This window comes from Onychomys torridus, chromosome 5 (genome assembly GCF_903995425.1).
Source record: "Onychomys torridus chromosome 5, mOncTor1.1, whole genome shotgun sequence".
NCBI classification, from domain to species: Eukaryota; Metazoa; Chordata; class Mammalia; order Rodentia; family Cricetidae; genus Onychomys; species Onychomys torridus.
Window position 1 is genome coordinate 63024883 of NC_050447.1, and position 19860 is coordinate 63044742.

General features: G+C 35.9%; 1 protein-coding gene across 2 annotated transcripts; it reads left to right on the top strand.

Moving 5' to 3' along the window:
* Positions 1–3790: 3790 nt before the first annotated feature.
* LOC118583538 (aldo-keto reductase family 1 member C18) lies at positions 3791–18088 on the top strand. Of its 2 annotated transcripts, XM_036186928.1 has the most exons (9): positions 3791–3880; positions 6756–6923; positions 7727–7843; positions 8794–8871; positions 9834–9956; positions 14937–15046; positions 15284–15449; positions 16169–16251; positions 18046–18088. In XM_036186928.1, exons 1-9 carry the CDS (start codon positions 3791–3793, stop codon positions 18086–18088), a joined length of 978 nt encoding a protein of 325 aa, XP_036042821.1. The 2 variants fall into 2 exon arrangements, with proteins under 2 accessions (XP_036042821.1, XP_036042822.1); XM_036186929.1 differs by lacking the exon at positions 8794–8871 and having other exon boundaries at positions 3797–3880.
* The last annotated feature ends 1772 nt before the right edge of the window (positions 18089–19860 follow it).

Sequence of the window (19860 nt, forward strand, 5' to 3'; positions counted from 1 at the left end):
CTGAAAGATAATTCCTTCCTTATTGGGTGCATTGTCAAGCATTATAATACCACATAAATAAGGATTAATTTCTGGATATTTTCATTTTATTCCTTCGAATTATACATCTCTATTACACTGTCCTACTCTTCTGATCAGTGTCACCTTGTGATAAATTTTGACATAAGGAAGTGGGAGTAGCACTGTGTAATTCCTCTTCAAGTTCATTGAGGCTACTAAGGTTTTGTGCCTCCTCTGTATGAGTAATAGGATGAGGTTTTCTGTTTTGAGAAGAGCATTAGTAATGTGATGAAAATTGAGGTTAGTCTATAGAAATAAGCAAAGCAATCCAAGCTCCAAAAGAGTCAGATATTGCTTCCATATGTGGAATCTATGGGGTAATGGTGTCCTGAGCATTAAAGGGAGATACTAGATAAAAAGAAAGGGATTCAAGCAGAAGAAAAGGAGGGAAAAGTAAGTTTGTGTGATGTGTAGATATATTTCATCAAAGCATCCTGCTGCATGTACATATGAGATTTTCATCTTATGAAAATAAACTCATTTTTCTATATAATGAATATGTATTCATAAATATGTTCAACTTCAGAGAAATAACTCTAAATTATCATTGGATGATATCTGAATTCCTTCTCCAAAGCTGAATAATGTTGCATATGCATGTGCTGTAGTTTTGTTTGCTCATTCATCTCTTTATCCTAATGTTGGCTGTCTCCCACTATTATGAGTTTAGTGAATAAGGCTACATAAGTACTACTGTGCAAATATTTTTCTAATGACTTGCTTTGAAATATTGTGAACACAAACCTAGAAGTGGAGTATCTTATAGTATTTAATATTTGCCTTTCTGAGAAAAGAGAATAACTTTTAAATACTTAAACATCCAGTTATCAAATGCAGACTATTTGTGATATATATATATATCCTAATTTTCTCCCCAAAGCTGAGAGTTTATATATATAGAATAGGTATCTGTAAAGTAACAAAACAAATCAGGACAGTGCAGTGTCTCCTCAGAAACTGTAAAATATATATACAATATGATGTTAAATTTTGACAAAGAATAGATAACAAGACCATTAGTGGATGTCCAAAGCTACTTCTTATACCCTTTGTTGTGTTGAGGAGTTTCCAAGTTTGCTTACTATTTCACATCTGAAAGTTACATGTTACCAAGTGGTTTTCTGAATCAGTTGACAAGATGATGTTTTCCCCAATATGTATTACACTTCACAAACTTTCTATATAGGATCATCCTTGAATTTCTTTATAGATTCTCCTTATTGTGTTTGATTCTTGTATACACTCCTCAATTTGGAGTACCTATGTATTTTTAAAGATTTTTCACATCAGTATTGATATTGTTTTATAGTCTTCACTTCTGTAGAATTTGTGACTGGATTAGTATTAGGATAATGTTGGCCTCATGAAACAAACTAGGAATTCTTTTGGAAGAATTAAGCAATCATTGTTTCCAATAATTTTTAAAATATATTTATTTATTTATTTTTTTTCATTTTACATACCAACACCAGTTCCCCCTCCCTCCCCTTCTCCCGCCTCCTCACCTCCCTCCCACTCTACCCCCATCCCCTCCTCAGAGTGGGTAAGGCCTCCCATGGTAGTCAACAAAGTCTGGCATACCAAGTTGAAGGAGAGCCTAGGCCCTCCCCATTGTATCAAGGCTGAGCAAGGTATCCCACCACAGGGAATGGGTTCCAAAAAGTCAGTTCATGCACCTGAAATAAGTCCTGGCCCTACTACCAGGGACCCCACAAACAGATCAAGCCACACAACTGTCACCCACATTCAGTGGGCCTAGTTCAGACCCATGCAGGTTCCCGAGCTGTCAGTCCATAGTCAGTGAGCTCCAACTAGCACTGGTCAGCTGCCTCTGTGGGTTTCCCCATCATGATCTTGATCCCTTCTTCTTCTTCTTTTTCTTTTTTTTTCTTCTTCTTCTTCTTCTTCTTCTTCTTCTTCTTCTTCTTCTTCTTCTTCTTCTCCTTCCTTCTCCTCCTCCTCCTCCTTCTCCTTCTTCTTCTTTGAATGCCAAATGCTGTTTATTGTAGGTTAGAGGAGGTCTTAAATACAGGATTACAGCATAATTGTTTCCAATAATTTTTAAATGATCACTTTAATTCAAAAGGAAATCTCTCTGGTCTAGACATTTTCTGTGTTGGAAAATTTTTCAGTGTGAACTTTATCACTTGTTTTACTGTATTTCTGTTTACAGTACTAGTTTTGATGGATCAGGTTCAAATGGTGTGTGATCAAATAAGATAGATAGCACTCATACTTCAGTACAGTTGAACAACTGTCCTGTGCCACTTTGGAATATAGATGGCAATATTTTTGTAATTTGCTATATCTTTATGACAGTGTCTATGAAAAAGTGTCTATTGTATAAAGAATAATAGATTTGTTTGAGAATAAAGAATTTTCTCCCCAAAGATGAGTTTAAATATGTAGGACAGGTAGCTCTAAAGTGACAAAACCAATTAGGACAGTGAACTATCCTCAGAAACTGTGATGACCAGAGTGACCATCCAAACTCTCAGGTTTTTTGTGTGTGTTTGTTTGTTTGTTTGTTTGTTGGTTTGTTTTGTTTGTGGGTTTTTTTTTGAGACAAGGTTTCTTTGTGTAGACCTGGCTGTACTGTAGACCAGGCTGGCCTCAAACTCAGAGATTTGCCAGCCTCTGCCTCCAGAGTGTTAGGATAAATAGCAGAATCCTCTCCTAAATATGTGTAAAGAATGAAGATATTTTGCATAGTTGAATGCAAGAAAAGAAAGATCTATCTGTATGTCTCCCCTCATGTAATTTTGTGGGTGGAATTTCTTTACACAATGTAGAGATGAGTCATTTGTCTCTTAAAACCAATAACTCAGCAATTTGTTCATGGATATGGAAACTTGTTCTCAATGAAAACAGATTGGATCAATATCAGTAATTTAGATACATAAAACCTCTTAATTTAGCTTTTGAGAATGTGATAGTTCCCATGCGGATTAATAAAGATGTTTGTTTAATTCTATAGCATTTTGTCTCCATTGTGGCCTGTTTTATGTCACTTTCTGTTATTTAAATCAACCTTAAATTTCACCTCAATCTCCAAAATGCTCTATGTAAGAAAATATAATGATATGTTTCCAATTCTTCATTTCTCTCAGAAGTATAAAGCACAATAAGAAAAATCTATATTAAAACTGTAAAATATGGAAAGGAGACAACAGAAACAAAAATTGGGAAAATGAACATGGTGTCCTGATCACCTTCAAAGGGAACTGGGGATAATTCCATCTAGAAAAGTATTTAAGATTTTTGTAGGCGTTACTTCTAGAGAAATTGAGCCAAATAAAAATTTAAGAGAAGCAGAGGCCACCATTATAGAATGTTGAAATATTCTGGTGAGTCACATAGTGTATGAACAATAAGCCTTCTTCATAACAAAAAATTAAGAACACATCTCAGCTTTTATACTCTGGAAATGGTCATTAATCACTCAGTCTCTTGCAGTAATCTAAAATAATGTGTGGAGTATTCTTTAACAACATATATTAAATAATATCATTTGGGAGTCACTATGTGGGAGTTTCTAAAAATTCTCTTTTGTATAAAAATAAGTGGACTGGTGCCAATTCTTTCCTTCCAATTAGAATACTGTTGAAACTTATTCCACCCCCATGCCATTGATTACTGATTAGTCATACATTTGGAGCTATAATTTGTACTTGTTCATTGCCTTGTGAGAGCAGCAGAAGAAAGAGAGTCTGCTAGGTCAGAGCAGTGAATGAGAATGAATTCCAAAGCTCAGAAAATGGAATTAAATGATGGCCACTCCATTCCTGTACTGGGCTTTGGCACTTATGCAACTGAAGAGGTAACAGGGATGGGTTGGGGTTGAGACTGGAATAAATACAGATCTAAAAGAATGGAAGTTACCAATTCCTGTGCAGTTCTCGTGGGCTCCTGGTCCTCTGCTTCACCAGATTAGAGCTATACCATCTAAGAAGAGAGAGGCCAAGTGTGTATGTTCTGTACCAGGATTTGATCATGTAATCATTCACTATTCTCATCCAAAGATCGAATATTTTCCTTCTATTTTGATCTGCTTCAAAGAAAAGAAGAAAAATTAAAACTTAGTTATTATGACTATCTTATAATTATACAACATAACCATTTTATTTGTTAACCATTGAAATATGTTTATTCAACCCATTCATGCATTTTTATGTTTAATTACTTGGTTTTTGTTATTTCTGAGTTTGATATAAATTCTGGGTATTAGTCTTTATGAGATAATTGGCTGACATTTTTTCTCTATTCTGTTGATTATTTTCTTTACACTGTTAACTGTTTCCATTATTATGCAAAAGATTCTTGACTTGGTATACTATCATTTGTCTACTTTTGCTATTGTGTCCTGGGTCTTGGAGGACATATCCAAAAATTACCTATGCAATGTTTTAAAGAGATTCCTTCATGTTCCTTCTAGCAGACTTATCATCTCAGTTCTTATAATAATGTCTTTGGTTCATTTTGATTGATATTTCTAGCAGGTAGCAGATTTCAGTCCCATTTCCATCCTGTGTGTAGAGATATTCAGTGTTTCTACTTGTCATTGGTTGGAAACCCTGTGCTTTTTCTTATTCATGCTTCAGTGTCTTTGCTGAGAGTCATTTAAAGCATATAAATTCACTTCTATGAAGTCTAGTATAGTTCATCTTTTTTTTTTTTTTTTTGGTTTTTTGAGACAGAGTTTCTCTGTGTAATTTTGGTGTTTGTCCTGGATCCCTGGATCTCACTCTGTAGCCCAGGCTGGCCTTGAATTCACAGAGATCTGCCTGTCTCTGCCTCCCAAGTGCTGGGATTAAAGGTGTGTGCCACCACCTCCCTATTCCATTCATCTATGTGTCCATTTTCATACCAGTAGCGCAGGTTGTTTTAGTTTCCTACAAAACTGCTAAAAGTAGACATCACTTTTCTGGATGTACATAAATCATGGCTTTTTAATTTTTTCCCTTTTATTGAGAATAGATTATTGTCTCATACAATATATCCTGATTACCTTCTCTGATGAGAATTGAGAGATGCATTAATCTATGGCTATAAGGATAAGTCATTAAGAGTTAGCTCAGTTCTATATCTATTTAGGTTCTTCTTTAGGGCCTAAGACTTGTCTGATCACAGGTTCATGACCCCAATAAGGATGCCAGGTATGGGATTTTACTTGTGGACTAGGGCTTAAATCAAAAAACAATTAGTTATTCCCATAATATTAATGCCACCATTGTAGCAATGGGCATATCTTGCTAAGTCATTATTGAAGCCTGCAGGTTTGCAGTTATATAAAATTGATGATTGCTTTTTTTCTTCCAGTACTCATGTTAAATTCTTGACTTAAAATTAAAAAAAAAAAACAAAAAACACTTACCTTTAGATCTCTATGAAATTACAAGGTTAAGAGCAGTCATATATATTCAACTGATAAGTTCCCATATTTGGAACTTTCCAAAGTGTTTAATAAAACATGGAAATGTTTTCATACTGGTTTCATTACTTTGCTAGTCACACAGGTACCTGTAGGAGCTCCCAAAGCCATAAGGTGCATTCAACAGAGCTCTAGCTGCTTCTCTCTGAGGCTTTTCCTTTAGGGCAGCCATCATTTGTTTAACTGATTCTTATTTAAGGAATATGGCTATTTCTTGTCTGGAAAAAAATTTATACTGTTTCATAAAAGAATGTTTACAGTTATTTTATTTTTCTTACCCTTAAAATTAAAGCATGAAATAAAAGATAAATTTTAATTAGTGAATAATAAATAAATAAGAATATGTATGGTTCACCATTTTTTATTTTTTAATCACACCTGATAAAATAGACAATAATTTTAAATTTTCCTTTATTTATAATTTTCCTAAAATTACGAATTTTGTTGTAAAATCAGACACTTGAAGTTTTCCTTTGTGATCTGGATAGTTTCTTACATATAAATCTATGTCTTTTGAGGATTAATCTTTATTGTGCATATTTATTTGTTACATGTATATTATTTAACAGCTTATAAAAAGTTTAACATAGCATACCAGTCACTATTTTCAGACTAGAGTCTGCTAATATCTGGGAACTTAGACCTCTTACCAATGTTTTTATTGATGTAGGAAAGACCCAGTAAAACTTGAATGGATCCATCACTCCAAGCAGAACTAACTGAAAACATGGAGGGAATTGTTCCTTCTAAAAGTCACTGCTTGTACCAAACTTAATCAAGGAGATCTTTTTTAAAAATATATTTATTTATTTATTAATTTTTTTTCATTTTACATACCAACACCAGTTCCCCCTCCCTCCCCTTCTCCCGCCTCCTCACCTCCCTCCCACTCTACCCCCATCCCCTCCTCAGAATGGGTAAGACCTCTCTTGGTAGTCAACAAAGTCTGACATACCAAGTTAAAGGAGAGCCTAGCCCCTCCCCATTGTATCAAGGCTGAGCAAGGTATCCCACCACAGGGAATGGGTTCCAAAAAGTCAGTTCATGACCTGGGATAAGTCCTGGCCCTGCTGCCAAGGACCCCACAAACAGATCAAGCCACATAACTGTCACCCACATTCAGCGGGCCTAGTTCTGTTCCTTGCAGGTTCCCGAGCTGTCAGTCCATAGACAGTGAGTTCCAACTAGCACTGGTCAGCTGTCTCTGTGGGTTTCCCCATCAATCATGGAGATCTTTAAATACTATTTATATCTGTTTCTTTAGCATCTCAAGAAGAAGTCTATGGATTCCACCAAAATAGCTATAGATGTTGGATTCCGCCATATTGATTGTTCTCACTTCTACCAAAATGAAGAAGAGGTGGGACAGGCTATTCGAAGCAAGATTGAAGATGGCACTGTGAAAAGGGAAGATATATTCTATACTTCGAAGGTATCATATATACAGTGCATGACCGTGTAAATTAATGAAGGGGGGTATATTCAGATGACATAGTACAATTAAATCTGTAGTTGGTGAACTGTGTTTATAGTCCATCTTTTATTCATGCATGCTCACATATTATATTCAGTATTAAACATGGGAGGTGATGGCTTTTTCAGCATTGCTAAATTTAAATTTAAAAACTTAATGTGAAGTCCACTTACTTATCTGAGACTCTGCTGAAAGTACTATGATTTAATGTGAACTATATTATCAAAGAGGACTCTGCTGGGACAACATGTTCCCTTATATGCTGAGTGATTTTCCAAAAATTATAGTTATGAATATAAATCATATTTATAGATAAGACAGAATATTAGAAAATAACGCTTTGGGCATTAAATTAAGAAATAGCTGTCTAATACTATGTCCACAATATATTAAAATATTTAAAAAACACTTTTCTTTAGTTATATAAATTAAAGGAATACTGAATCTTCCCCCATTGAGTTCAAAAGGTGAGAGAATTATAATATTAAATTGCTCTCTAAGACACAATTATAGCACAAATTGATAATGTATTTGTATATCAAGAATTTTCCTTCAATTTTTAGTCATATTTACTAATAAAAGCCACACATATGAGAGTTTATGTAGATAGACACCACCATAAGACATTCAGGATGAAAGTGAGTATTTTTCTTGTGGTCAGTTTTTAAGCAGTTGAAAATTTCTCAATACCAAGTGACAGAAAGCCATTGATTATGGTAACTTATTAATCCAGCACAACTTCCATTGTTCATACTCTGTAGCTTTGGTCAACTTCTCATCGTCCAGAGTTGGTCAGACCCAGCTTGGAAAGTTCACTGAGGAAACTTAATTTGGACTACGTTGACCTCTATCTCATTCATTTCCCAGTGTCTTTGAAGGTAAGTAATTTATAATATCAAATTATCTAACTTCAGCTGGCGACATGGTGTTCATTGTGTGAGTAGATTGATTTAATACATAAAATTCATAAATCTCACTTTACTTATACAAGTTATAAAACAACAAGGTGTGGCTGCAGAAATGATGGAAGGAAAGAACTGATTCCAACAAGTTGTCCTTTGATCATCCACTGTGTTGTATACACACACACACACACACACACACACACACACACACACACACACACACACACACACACTGAAAAATAAATAAAATATTAAAAGAAAACTTAAAAATACTACCCAGGATAACTTATGTGAAAAAGTTTACCACATCACATAAATGAACAAAGCTAAGGAGCAGTCTTTGCAAATATCTCCACTTCGCCATACCCTTCCTCTGTATTATTAAAAGTTTGGCCAGTTTTGTTTCAACCATTTCTATTGATAAGGCCTTTAGCTCAAAGCTCATGCTCATTACTATTTGATGGCTTCCTGTATGTTCCAATATCAAAGTTCATCTTGCAAAGAAACAATTGACTTTTTCCTCACTTTCCTGACTTTCTATCATTCATGCACTAGGAACATTAAAGGCCACAGATTAGAGCCCTGATTGTTTATCCTGTGTCAAGATTCCAATTCACAATTGCCTGAAATCAGTGAAATGACACTAATGACATTATCAGAGAAAAAAATGGACATTACAACAGGGAAATGAGCAGGTGTATTAAAAGTAATGTGTCAACTAGTACCCTGAAGTACATAGAAATACATTGTTTATTATCACATATAACATATGAAAAAGCAAAGTGAAAGGCACTTTATTAATATATGAAAAGTTGTTCCATCTAGGTTAGGGGTTTAATTTCTAGCCATAAATTTATCTAGGAGCATAGCTACAGGAAGAGATGTAAAAATGGTAAGATCTCTAATGACTGCTACTGTTCCAGCCAGGGGATGATATTTTACCTCAAGATGAGCATGGAAACTTAATATTTGACACAGTGGATCTCTATGCCACATGGGAGGTGAGTGACTATAATAAAGACCACAGAAGAAATAAAGAAATAGAAAGCAAGAGAATATGATAGGTAAGTGATCAGCCCTTCTAAGACTCTGGGGACATCTCAGAAGGAAGGTCAGGAAGAATGTAAGAGCCACAGACAGAGAGAAGAATGCTGTCTTCTGGGCATGACACAGAAAATGAACACATGATCCCTCAGGAGGTGCCCACCCACCCTCAAATAGGCCTGCACAAGATTGAGTCTGTCAATAGTCAATCAGCAATCCTAGAAGGACTCATGGGGCCCTATGTTCCCTGGTGAACTAGCTACTGATGGTAGATTCTGAGGAAGGAGCAGTCATCAGTTAGGTATCTACTCAGGAACCCACCAGACCCCAACAGATATTTCCAAATCCATGATCACATCAATAATCCTGGTTAAATTCTAAAAGCCTCAAAACAAAAGAAAATGAATGTGGGAAAGAGACTTGCAGAGAGAGGGGACAGATAATAGCTGTGGGAAGGGGATTACTAGAGTGTAAGAGGATTACAGTATTCTAAAAGCAATATATATATGACATTTTCAAAGAACCAATTCAGTAAATGTTACTGAAAACAGCGGAGAGGTCCAGTTAACACATGTAGAAAAAGGATGAGTGATCTTTGCTGTAGACATTGTAGTCTTTCTCATCAATGTTCTGCTTAAGTTGTAGGGAAAATGCATAGTAAAAACAAAGTGAATGTGGGGAAGATAACTGTATCCTGCTTTCCTCCCTATACAGTAATCATGATTGCCTAAGGAGATCATAGGACTTTATCTTATTGTCATCATCTTTTCTGCCATTTACTTCATCAGTTTTTACTGATAAATACAAGTCAACTTCACTTTCCTTTCTTGCCACTCTTCTTTCTAGCAATACAGCTTTTTGTTTCTATCAGTCAGATTCCAATTGTGTATGTTATTATCCACCAATGTTTCCTTCCCAGGCCATGGAGAAGTGTAAAGATGCAGGATTAGCCAAGTCCATTGGGGTGTCCAACTTTAACCGTAGGCAGTTGGAAATGATCCTGAACAAACAAGGGCTCAAGTATAAGCCGGTGTGCAACCAGGTGAGCTCCTTTATCTCTTTTCCTTTAGACTTTCTTTGCTTTCTGGATGTCCTATTGACAGGTGTCTGTGTATTCTTCCTACTTGTTCATCTTTCTGTTATGGAGCAAAAGGTGCTAAGAGTTGAGCCTTTATCCAGGGCTCTTGAACATCTTGTATCTTTGCTTGGTAAAGCAAAACAATAATGAGGGGAGACCACAGTGTGGACAGTGTTTAGAGAAGTCAAGGCTAACATTTGGAGATGAAGTCATTAGTCACACTTCAAAAGGAAGATCCACTTATCCCTGAGATAATAATGATGGCCATAGACTGAGTCAACAAAGGATCAGTGGAAAGTACAACAATATTGGTAGTAGTTGAAATCCATACTCAGAAAATTGTAGTAATAATTATAGTTGATCTGGTGCCTGATAACATCTATTGTGTGCTGATTCTGTGATCTGAGATACTTTTCATAACTTACATATAGGAAATGTGAGCTGGGCAGTTGTGACACACACCTTTAATGACAGTACTCAGGAGGCAGAGGGCAGATGGATCTCTGTGAGTTTGAGGCCAGCCTGGTCTACAAAGTGAGTTCCAGATATCCAGGACTACACAGAGAAAGCTTGTCTCAGAAAAAAAAAAAGGAAGAAAGAAAGAAAGAAAGAAAGAGAGAGAGAGAGAGAGAGAGAGAGAGAGAGAGAGAGAGGGAGGGAGGGAGGGAGGGAGGGAGGGAAGGAAGGAAGGAAGGAAGAATGGAGGGAGGGAGGGAGGGAGGAAGGAAGGAAGTGTTCTCTGTTGGAAAAATGTGACATGGATGTATTGGGTACATAATGACATTATTTTCAAATATAAATGTCAAAGAAATAATACAGAAGTAATATTTTACATCAGTTACATAACAAATCACATTTAAACTTTTAGAACATTTGGGATAATGATACAAATATCAGTGTGTCTAAAATAGTGGTTCTCAACCTTCCTAATGCTCTGATGCTTTAATACAGTTCCTCATGTTGTGGTGACTCACAACCATAAAATTATTTTTGTTGCTGCTTCATCATCTTGCTTGTAATTTTGCTAGTGTTATTAATTGTAATAGAAATATCTGATATGCAGGATATCTGATACATGACCCCTGTGAAAGGATCATTCAACCCAAAGGTATCACAACTCACAGTTAAGAATCACTAGTTTAAACTGATTAATGTATACCATAGTCTATAATATAGGCAAGTACAAGTGTCTACACCTACATACATGTGTTTAATGTTTTGATGAACCCATTGAAAATAAATTATAGAAATAACTATTCACTCTTATTACAAAACACATCTACTACAAAGTTAACTGTTCTCATCAATTACTATATATGTTAGAGTATTAGATCAAAGAAACTCAAAAATTAGTGGAGTTGTCAACTTTAGCTGAAGGCAGTTGGAGATAATAACAAATAAACCAGAACTCAAATAGTCTAGCAACTAGTGGTGTCAGATTTGATCATTTAGTAAAGCTAGCCATAGCCATATCTCTTCTTTTCAAAGGTAAGATTTTTTTCCTTTTACTTGAAATGCATTTCCTTCTCACATAATGTATCGTGGTTACAGTTTCCCCTCCTTCTACTACTCTATATTACCCGCTATGTTCCCTCCCATATGGATCCATCCCCATTCTATCTCTCATTAGAAAACAAAAAGGCTTCTAAGGGATAATAATAAAATAAAATAAGATAGAACAAAAACTAACACATCAGAATATGACAAAACAAATTAACAGAAAGAAAGCAGCCCAAGAAAAGGCACAAGAAGCAGAAACCCACTGATTTGCACACTCAGAAATCCATACAAACCACTAAACTGGAAGTCATAATACATATGCAAAGATCCTGTGAGGTGTATAGTTTATCTATATATAGATAGATAATAGATATAGATGATAGATGATGAATAGATAGATAGATAGATAGATAGATAGATAGATGATAGATAGATAGATGATAGATAGATAGATAGATAGATAGATAGATAGATAGATAGATAGATAGGAGAGAAAATTTTTTTTAAAAAACATGACATTATGAGACAAGGAACCTCCAAAGATGACAATTGAATTTGTTTTCAGTTGGCCATCTACTACTGGGCATGAAGCCTACCCTTAAGAGTAGTTTGTTTCCCCAGTGAGAATACTTTGGAGGAAACTAAATTTTTACTTGCAAGTGGTTATCAAGTGCAGATTGATTCTGTGTTAGGGATGGGGCTTCTCTCTACTTCTTTCTGCTCTAGGACACCATCTGGTACAGCCATGCACAGGCCCTGTGCAAGCTGCCTCAAACTTTGTAAATGCATGTTGATCCAATTGATTTAGAGGGCATTGTTTTCTTAATGTCCTCCATCCCAACTGGCTCTTATGCTCTTTGCACTTGCTCTTCCACAATTGTCCTTGAACCCTGGGGCAAGGGATTTGATAGAGATATCCCCTTTAGGGATAGGTGTCCCAAGGTCTCTCACTGTCTGTACAATGTCTGGCTGTGGGTCTCTGTATTTGTTCCCATCTATTGCAAGAAAAATCTACTCTAATGATGGCTGATTAAGGCACTAATCAATGAGAATGTCATTAGGAGTCATTGTATTGCTATGTTCTTTTGGTAGAACAGTATCATTTGGCTTTACCCTAGGTCCCTAGACTGTCTAGTCTCAGGTTGTGTACCAACCAAGTAATGCCAGGTATGGGTTCAATCTCACTGAGTGAGGCTTAAGTCAAGTCAGATATTGATTTGTTATTCCCACAAGCTTTGTGCCACCATTGCACTAGTATAACTTGCAGGCAGGAAACTACTCTAGAACAAAGGGACCTGTGTTGGTGTTTATATTTTTTGTTTGGTAGCATACAGAGTATCCCCCTGTGCCAAAGATGCTAGAACATAGGAGTGAAGGCTCAGTGAATTGTGTAGGTGTTGTCTTCAGCAATGGGGCCTTTCTGTCAATTTGTGAAAGGCAAGTTATAGCCTTGGCAACAGCCTGAGTTGTTTGGGAATTCCTGTGGAACCCCTTTGGCCAACAATTCAATTAGATGTAACCCAACACTAGTAATGGGAGCTTCATTTGGTGTCAAAAGATGGCCAGTTAGGACTCTGTCACCCCTTATTTGGTGATTTCATTTAGGTCACATTCATGTATGTATTTATATGAAAATATATTTTTCAGGAAGTTTCTACTGTATTGGGTTTCTTTTCTCCCCTGAAAATGACCCTTAATTTTAGCCTCTGCTCCCTGTATTCTCTCTATCATTGCCCTCTCCCCTCTGCCTCCCCACTTGATGCTCCTGTTCCAACTCCCATTGTCCGTACATAACTGTATACTCAGTTTCCCTTTCCTAACAATATCTATCTGGACCCCCTACTCCCATACTCGATACCTAACTTTTGTGGTTCTGTGGCTTGTACCTTGGTTTTCATTGACTTCATAGCTAATATCCACATGTAAGTGAATACATATCATATTTGTCTTTCTGGGTCTGGGTTGCCTCACTCAGAATGATTTTTTTCTAGTTCCATCCATTTGCCTGCAAATTTCATTATTTCATTTTTTTGATAGCTGAGTTAATACTTGGTCATGTAAATGTTCCAATTTTTTTTTAAATCTACTTTTCTGTTGAGGGCCATCTAGGTTGTTTCCAATTTCTGACTATTATACATAGAAAGATTGAGCAAGTGTCCCTATGATAGGATGAAGTATCCTTTGGATATATGCCCATGAGTGGTATAGCTGCATCTTGACATTGATTGATTTTCATCTTCCTGAAGAACCACCACTCTAATTTCCATAGTGGTTGCACAAATTTTCACTCCTACCAGCAACGGATAAGTGTTCCTCTTACTCCACATCCTCACCAGAATGAGCTATCACTTGTTTTGTTGATCTTAACAATTCTGACAGCTGGAAGATGAAATCTCAAAGTAGTTTTGATTTGCATTTCCCTGGTGACTAAGAAAACTTGAACATATCTTTGTTTCTCGGCCATTTAAGTTTCCTCTTCTGAGAACTGTGTTTAGCTCTGCACCCTATTTTTAATTGGGTTATTTTTTCTTGATTTCTAGCTTTTTGAGTCTGTCTTTGTTAAATGTGTGAATGTGATTTCAAGGTTGACTACTCTGAATTGGACAAGCAGTAAAGGAGCTTATCCCAGGGAGGCTAATTCTCCTCTTCCCAGAAGTATTGGTTGTCTGTAGTTCTTTGTCTAGGGATGAAACCTGTGAAATTTCCCCCTTTGATGTTAACATATATAATAATACTGCTATTCACTCTTCTTGCTTGATATATTAATGTAAAAAGAATTTGTATATAAAGTCCAAAAAAATTACCGACTTTAAGAAAAGCTACATTTTTATTTCTTTCCTTTAATTGTCAGTACTGTAAAGAGAATTAATATAATAACCACCATCATTAGAGGACAATACTTTTCTGTTCTCTCTCTCTCTCTCTCTCTCTCTCTCTCTCTCTCTCTCTCTCTGTGTGTGTGTGTGTGTGTGTATGTGTGTGTGTCCCTCCCTCCTTCCCACCCTCTCTGTACTTACTTTAGTCTCCTTTTAATTCAGAAACTAACTCAATATCACTGGTAAAATTTCTAACAACTTCCTGTTCTCTTTCAGACCTTACCTCAATTGAATATTTGATCAAATCCTTGCCTTCATCTACTATTCAATATTCAAAGCTCTACAAATTTGTGGAATTTGTTATGTCTCCCATAGTAAAAATTGGTGTTTAGCATCCAAGATCTGGCCTGCAGGGTTACTGAATCTCAAGAATGTTACTTTTTTAACTTCCCAAGATAGATATTAAATTTATTTGAAGAAAAAAACATGACATGGTATTGATGATACTCTCAATTCAAATTTCATGCTAATTTGATTATTTTTATTCAGCTTCCTTTCCTTTAATATCTCTTTGATATTACTAAGGGATTTCATGGAATTTTTATGTTCCTATTCTGTTTATATACAGGTAGAATGTCATCTTTATCTCAACCAGAGCAAGCTGCTGGATTACTGCAAGATGAATGACATCATTCTGGTTGCCTATGGTGCGCTGGGAACTCAGAGATATAAAACTTGGTAATAAGAACAGCAGAAGTCATCTATAAGTCACAATTGTTAACATAGTCTTAGTTCTACAACAGTCAGATTTCTGGAATTTACTCTCAGTACAGGTGGGGTTACATTTCTGGAAGGTCTCAGAGGATGATTATCTGTGAGTCCACTGACTACATTTGAGAATTCTGGACTCTTGTGGCCATTTTCATCTGTGTTCAACCCTGGCAACAAATTTCTGGAATTTGTCTTTCCTTCTAGTGTTAATGAGGACACCCCAGTTCTCTTGGATGATCCAGTTCTTTGTGCCATAGCAAGGAAGTACAAGCAGACACCCGCCCTGATCGCCCTTCGATACCAGCTGCAGCGTGGGATTGTGGTCCTAGTCAAGAGCTTCAATGAGGAGAGAATCCGAGAGAACATGCAGGTTATGAGGAAGCCAGACACCAGGGCTCTTAAGCTGCATCCTTCATAAATGCCACATCTTTCATTTTCAATTTTAGAATTTTCAAATGTACAACAAGTTTAATAAATTAAGCAGTACATCTCTTACCTAAACTTGCGAGCTTTTAATTTATTGATATTGTATTATTTCTCTATAACACTACTTTAGAGTAACACCAATCTATTAGTGAACCATGTATTAAAATTGTAACAGTTAGTGATCATCTTTTTTCATGATAAAATTGATTGGAATTATCTACAATGAGTCATCTTCCAGCCAGCTTCTGAGTCCTTTGACCAGGAATCATTAATGTTTGGGAAATCCCTACTTTAAGTAATATTGAAAATGATTTTTTCTCATCCTAATTCTTCATGGGTAGGACATACAAATGCAACTGTATCCATGAAAATTTCTGAAGCATATTTTCAAAACTGTCTGTGCACTTCTCTGGACCTTTCACTTCATGACATTATTTCTTCTGAATCAAGTCAGCTTTCCTTCTTCTCCAGATTCCTTTGAAATCTTTGTCTGTCATATTACATGTTATGTATGATGATATATTTCCATTTAATTTTTTAATCTGGTTTTCAGTATTTTACTTGATGACTTTAAGAATTGGAGGCAACTCCTCAGATTGTCTCAGACTGACAAATATTCTTCATAAATATATATTTAAAATAATATCTCTTCTTCTATAACAGGTTTTTGATTTCCAATTGGCTTCAGATCACATGAAAATCCTAGATGGCTTGAACAGAAATTTTCGGTACTTTCCTGCTGATATGTAAGTAACTTTCATAACTTTTATAATTTTTGATGGTTCTCCACTTATTTTCTGAGGAGAACATATTAATAGCATGTCTGTCAAAAGTTTCCTTACTATGAGGAAGTCAAAGAACGGAGTCAGAGAAGACACAGATTTCTAGAATTCTCTTTCTAGACTCAGAGTTTTACTCTTAGACACAGCAAAAGGGAGTGGATACAGGGTCACCTTGATCTAATGCACCTTTCCCTCTTGTATCAGTTGCATTGGATGTGCTGGGTCAGCCAACATCATTGCTGAGTCTATATCCTTCTTGCAGATTTTTTTATTCCATCTATATCCTATGGATATAAATTCTGGATATTTTAATGTCACATTTTGAAATATTATAATGATCAATTTACGATGTCATCTCAAAAATCTGCTCAATTTTTTTTATAGATCAATGGCAATTCCATGATCTCTGGTACAGGTCAATAGCTCTCACCCCTCTTCATATGCAATTGCTTATGGAATCTTGCTAATTTAATGGCTTTAATAATATCAAACCTCTTGTTTCCTTTATACTCTCAGGACTCAGACAAACATTTTTCTCAAAAATTTCTCAATTGTTGTTGTAAATAAAACGCTATTTTACTCAACAGAATATCATTACTCTCTTTCATGCTATCTACAAGTCTATATAATTTACAAAAAGATGCATAATATAAAAGAAGTTAAGAAAGGAATTGCTTCTTGTGTGAAAATTCATTCATAACTAATTCAAATTAAGCACTATAATGTATGGGAAGTATTAGAATGCACAATTGCATGCAATCCAAAATTGTAAAGTGGGTTATTACCTATATTAACAAAATATTTCTAATAATTTAATAGTATTGAGAAAAATAATGAAGTGAGCACACTTATTCAAAGATATGGAAATAATGGCAAGAAGTCAGTAATAATTGCTCCTATTAAAATAATAAATCGGGGTTGAGGATTTAGCTCAATGGTAGAGCATTTGCCTAGCAAGTGCAAGGCCCTGGGTTCGGTCCTCAGCTCCGGGAAAAAATAAATAAATGAAATGATTTTCATTTCATCACTTTCATGCTACTATAGAGCAAATTCCTTGGACATGGAATTTCAGTCCCATCAATGAAATTCCTTCCAGTTCTGGGTAATATAGCATTCCCTGCATCATAAGCAGCTAATAAATAATTAATGATTGAAGACAACTGACAGTAAGTGCTATCAATTACTTCATCATTTAAGAGTGGTTTTTAACTTTTCACTACTTTTTAATTGGTGTTTGTGTGTGCATGCACACACCATGCATATGAAGTTCAGAGGACAACTTGCAGGAGTTGATTCTGTGCCACTACCATGTGAGTCACAGGGATCTAACTCAAGTCACCTGGGATGACAGCAAGCACTTTTACCTGCTGAGCCGTCTCTCTGTCCCCCAAAAGTATTCATTATTGTCAAATACATAGTTGGACTTGCCCAATTCAAAACAAGACAAAATCAGTTTCTGCTTCATTGAAATTTACAGTAAAAAGAAATGGTCGTCTTTTTGTGTTATAGAAAGATGTATATATTTCTATATATACATCTGGGTTCTCTATGTGTTAAGTTCCAAGGAAAATATATTTGAATAGCTCATTTGTTCTTCCTTAGATCTATTATCAAGCACTGTTTCTAAAAATAAGAATACATGTCACATGGCTTATCAGAAAATAAAGTTTTCAACTTGTGCCTCAGTGGCATAGCTGTAGAAATCTTATACTAGAAACAGTCATCAGACACAGTGTGCATTGTTCTTTCTCATTTCAGGTTTAATGCTCACCCCAGCTTCCCATTCTTCGATGAGTATTAACATGTAGGCCTTTGCTATGAGCTCATGTGTGCGATGCTGGACTCTCATATGCCAATAGCTGAACATCACCTTCAATCCATGCTGCTTAGAAACTCACCCTCAGTTTGAGCTATGTCTGTACACCAGGGAGCAAAAGAACTAAATTTTGCCTCTTTTCTATGAATAAAAATATCTTACTTCAGTCTCACCTACTCCTGTGTATAACCTTGAATGTTTTACCTCCTCCTACCCCATTAAGCCCTCAAACTGATTAATCTGGATATTTGTGCACAGTACAGTGTTTAAGAGATAAGAGCTATTTTGTTGACAATTCTAGAGTAGGTATGGATAAATTTCTTACCCTCTAGGGAAGTAGCAATTAGGAGGGTTATCAATAAGTGTTTCTCCTGACCTTCAAACAACAAGAAAATATACATGTGATCTGGTAAGGCAAGATAAATGTGAGAAGAGCAGCCAACAGCCCTGGAAGCTCAAAGATTGGAGCTCGAAGAAGCTGGAGAATGCAGTCTCTGTAGAAGGCTTTTGAGGGAGCCAAGAGGGGAGTCAGTCTGCAAAGGTCGTGAGTTCCTTAGGATATAAACTGATCCACTATATCACAAGATGGAATTTCCAGATGAGAGATGGAATTCCAACTAAACTCTGGTGTGTCCTGATTCCAATCCATACAAAGGTCCCATATAAGAACTCCCTTCTGTAGAAACAACTCAAGCAATTCCCTTGTTTCTTCCGAGATACTTTAAGAGGTCTGTGTTTTCAAATTGCTTATGGATAAATGCTAATGGTCTAGTGGCATGGCCTGGTATCCCAAATATAGATATATAAAGTATAATATATATGTATATATAACTTTATTACAAGAAACACTGTAATGAGGGACCTATCTGCAGTATCACTATATTTGCTCATTCCATTTGGATTACATAGTCTCTCCTCATATAATACCAGAAGATTATGTAATATCATAGCATACATATTATAAAAAATTTAATTTATATTATCTAGGTCAGAGCCCCACAGTCATAAACAAACCTACCATGATTTGCTGGTAATCTGAGCTGATTTTACTCCTTGTCGAAATATCCAGCAATGACTGTGCTCTTTTATGCTGGTTAATCTTTTCTAAAGATACTCTGGAACATAAAGATATCCAAGATCTGGATAATTGGACCAGACACAGAGGTCATCCCTGTTGACATTCTCTAGACAAAATAGCAATTGATATATATCTTTTGTAATGAAACTCAGCACTAGTGGCTTTCTCAGAGAAGGGATATTCTCCATGACTAGATGCAGTATTCTAAATGGTGAGTCAATTTTATTTTCCCACTGTATCCCACATCAGATGTCAATGATAGGGTCAGGTGATGACCAGAGGATTCTTGCCTAGTCTACATGGCTTGTCTATAAGGACTCAATAATTAAGGGCTTGCTAAATCTAAATGGTACTGTGTGGCTGCAGATATTATAGACTCTCATCACCCATCTCCCCTGAGCTTTATAAATTTATGTCTCCAAATAAGGCATATAATGGAATTTTGACCTGCTTGATCACCCTCAAGAAGCATGTTTAATTGGAAGATACATCATATCTTTAAGTAAATACTTACTATGTAGATGATAATCAAGCAGAGAATCCCATAAGTAGATCTCCCTCCTAACTCTGGCTTTGGCACTATTAGGTTCTAAATTTCAAGGACATTTACAAGCCATCATATCTTCCTTTATTAGTTTTCAAGCAATACTTTTTAAAAAGTCCCATGCTCACAAAGATG

Bases quoted from the DNA above. Each gene is read 5' to 3' on its own strand.
- LOC118583538 (XM_036186928.1), top strand. From the start codon at position 3,791: ATGAGAATGAATTCCAAAGCTCAGAAAATGGAATTAAATGATGGCCAC. The intron at 6,924-7,726 runs GTATCATATATA...CATACTCTGTAG, and splicing joins ATATATTCTATACTTCGAAG to CTTTGGTCAACTTCTCATCG. The intron at 15,047-15,283 runs GTAATAAGAACA...CTTTCCTTCTAG, and splicing joins ACTCAGAGATATAAAACTTG to TGTTAATGAGGACACCCCAG.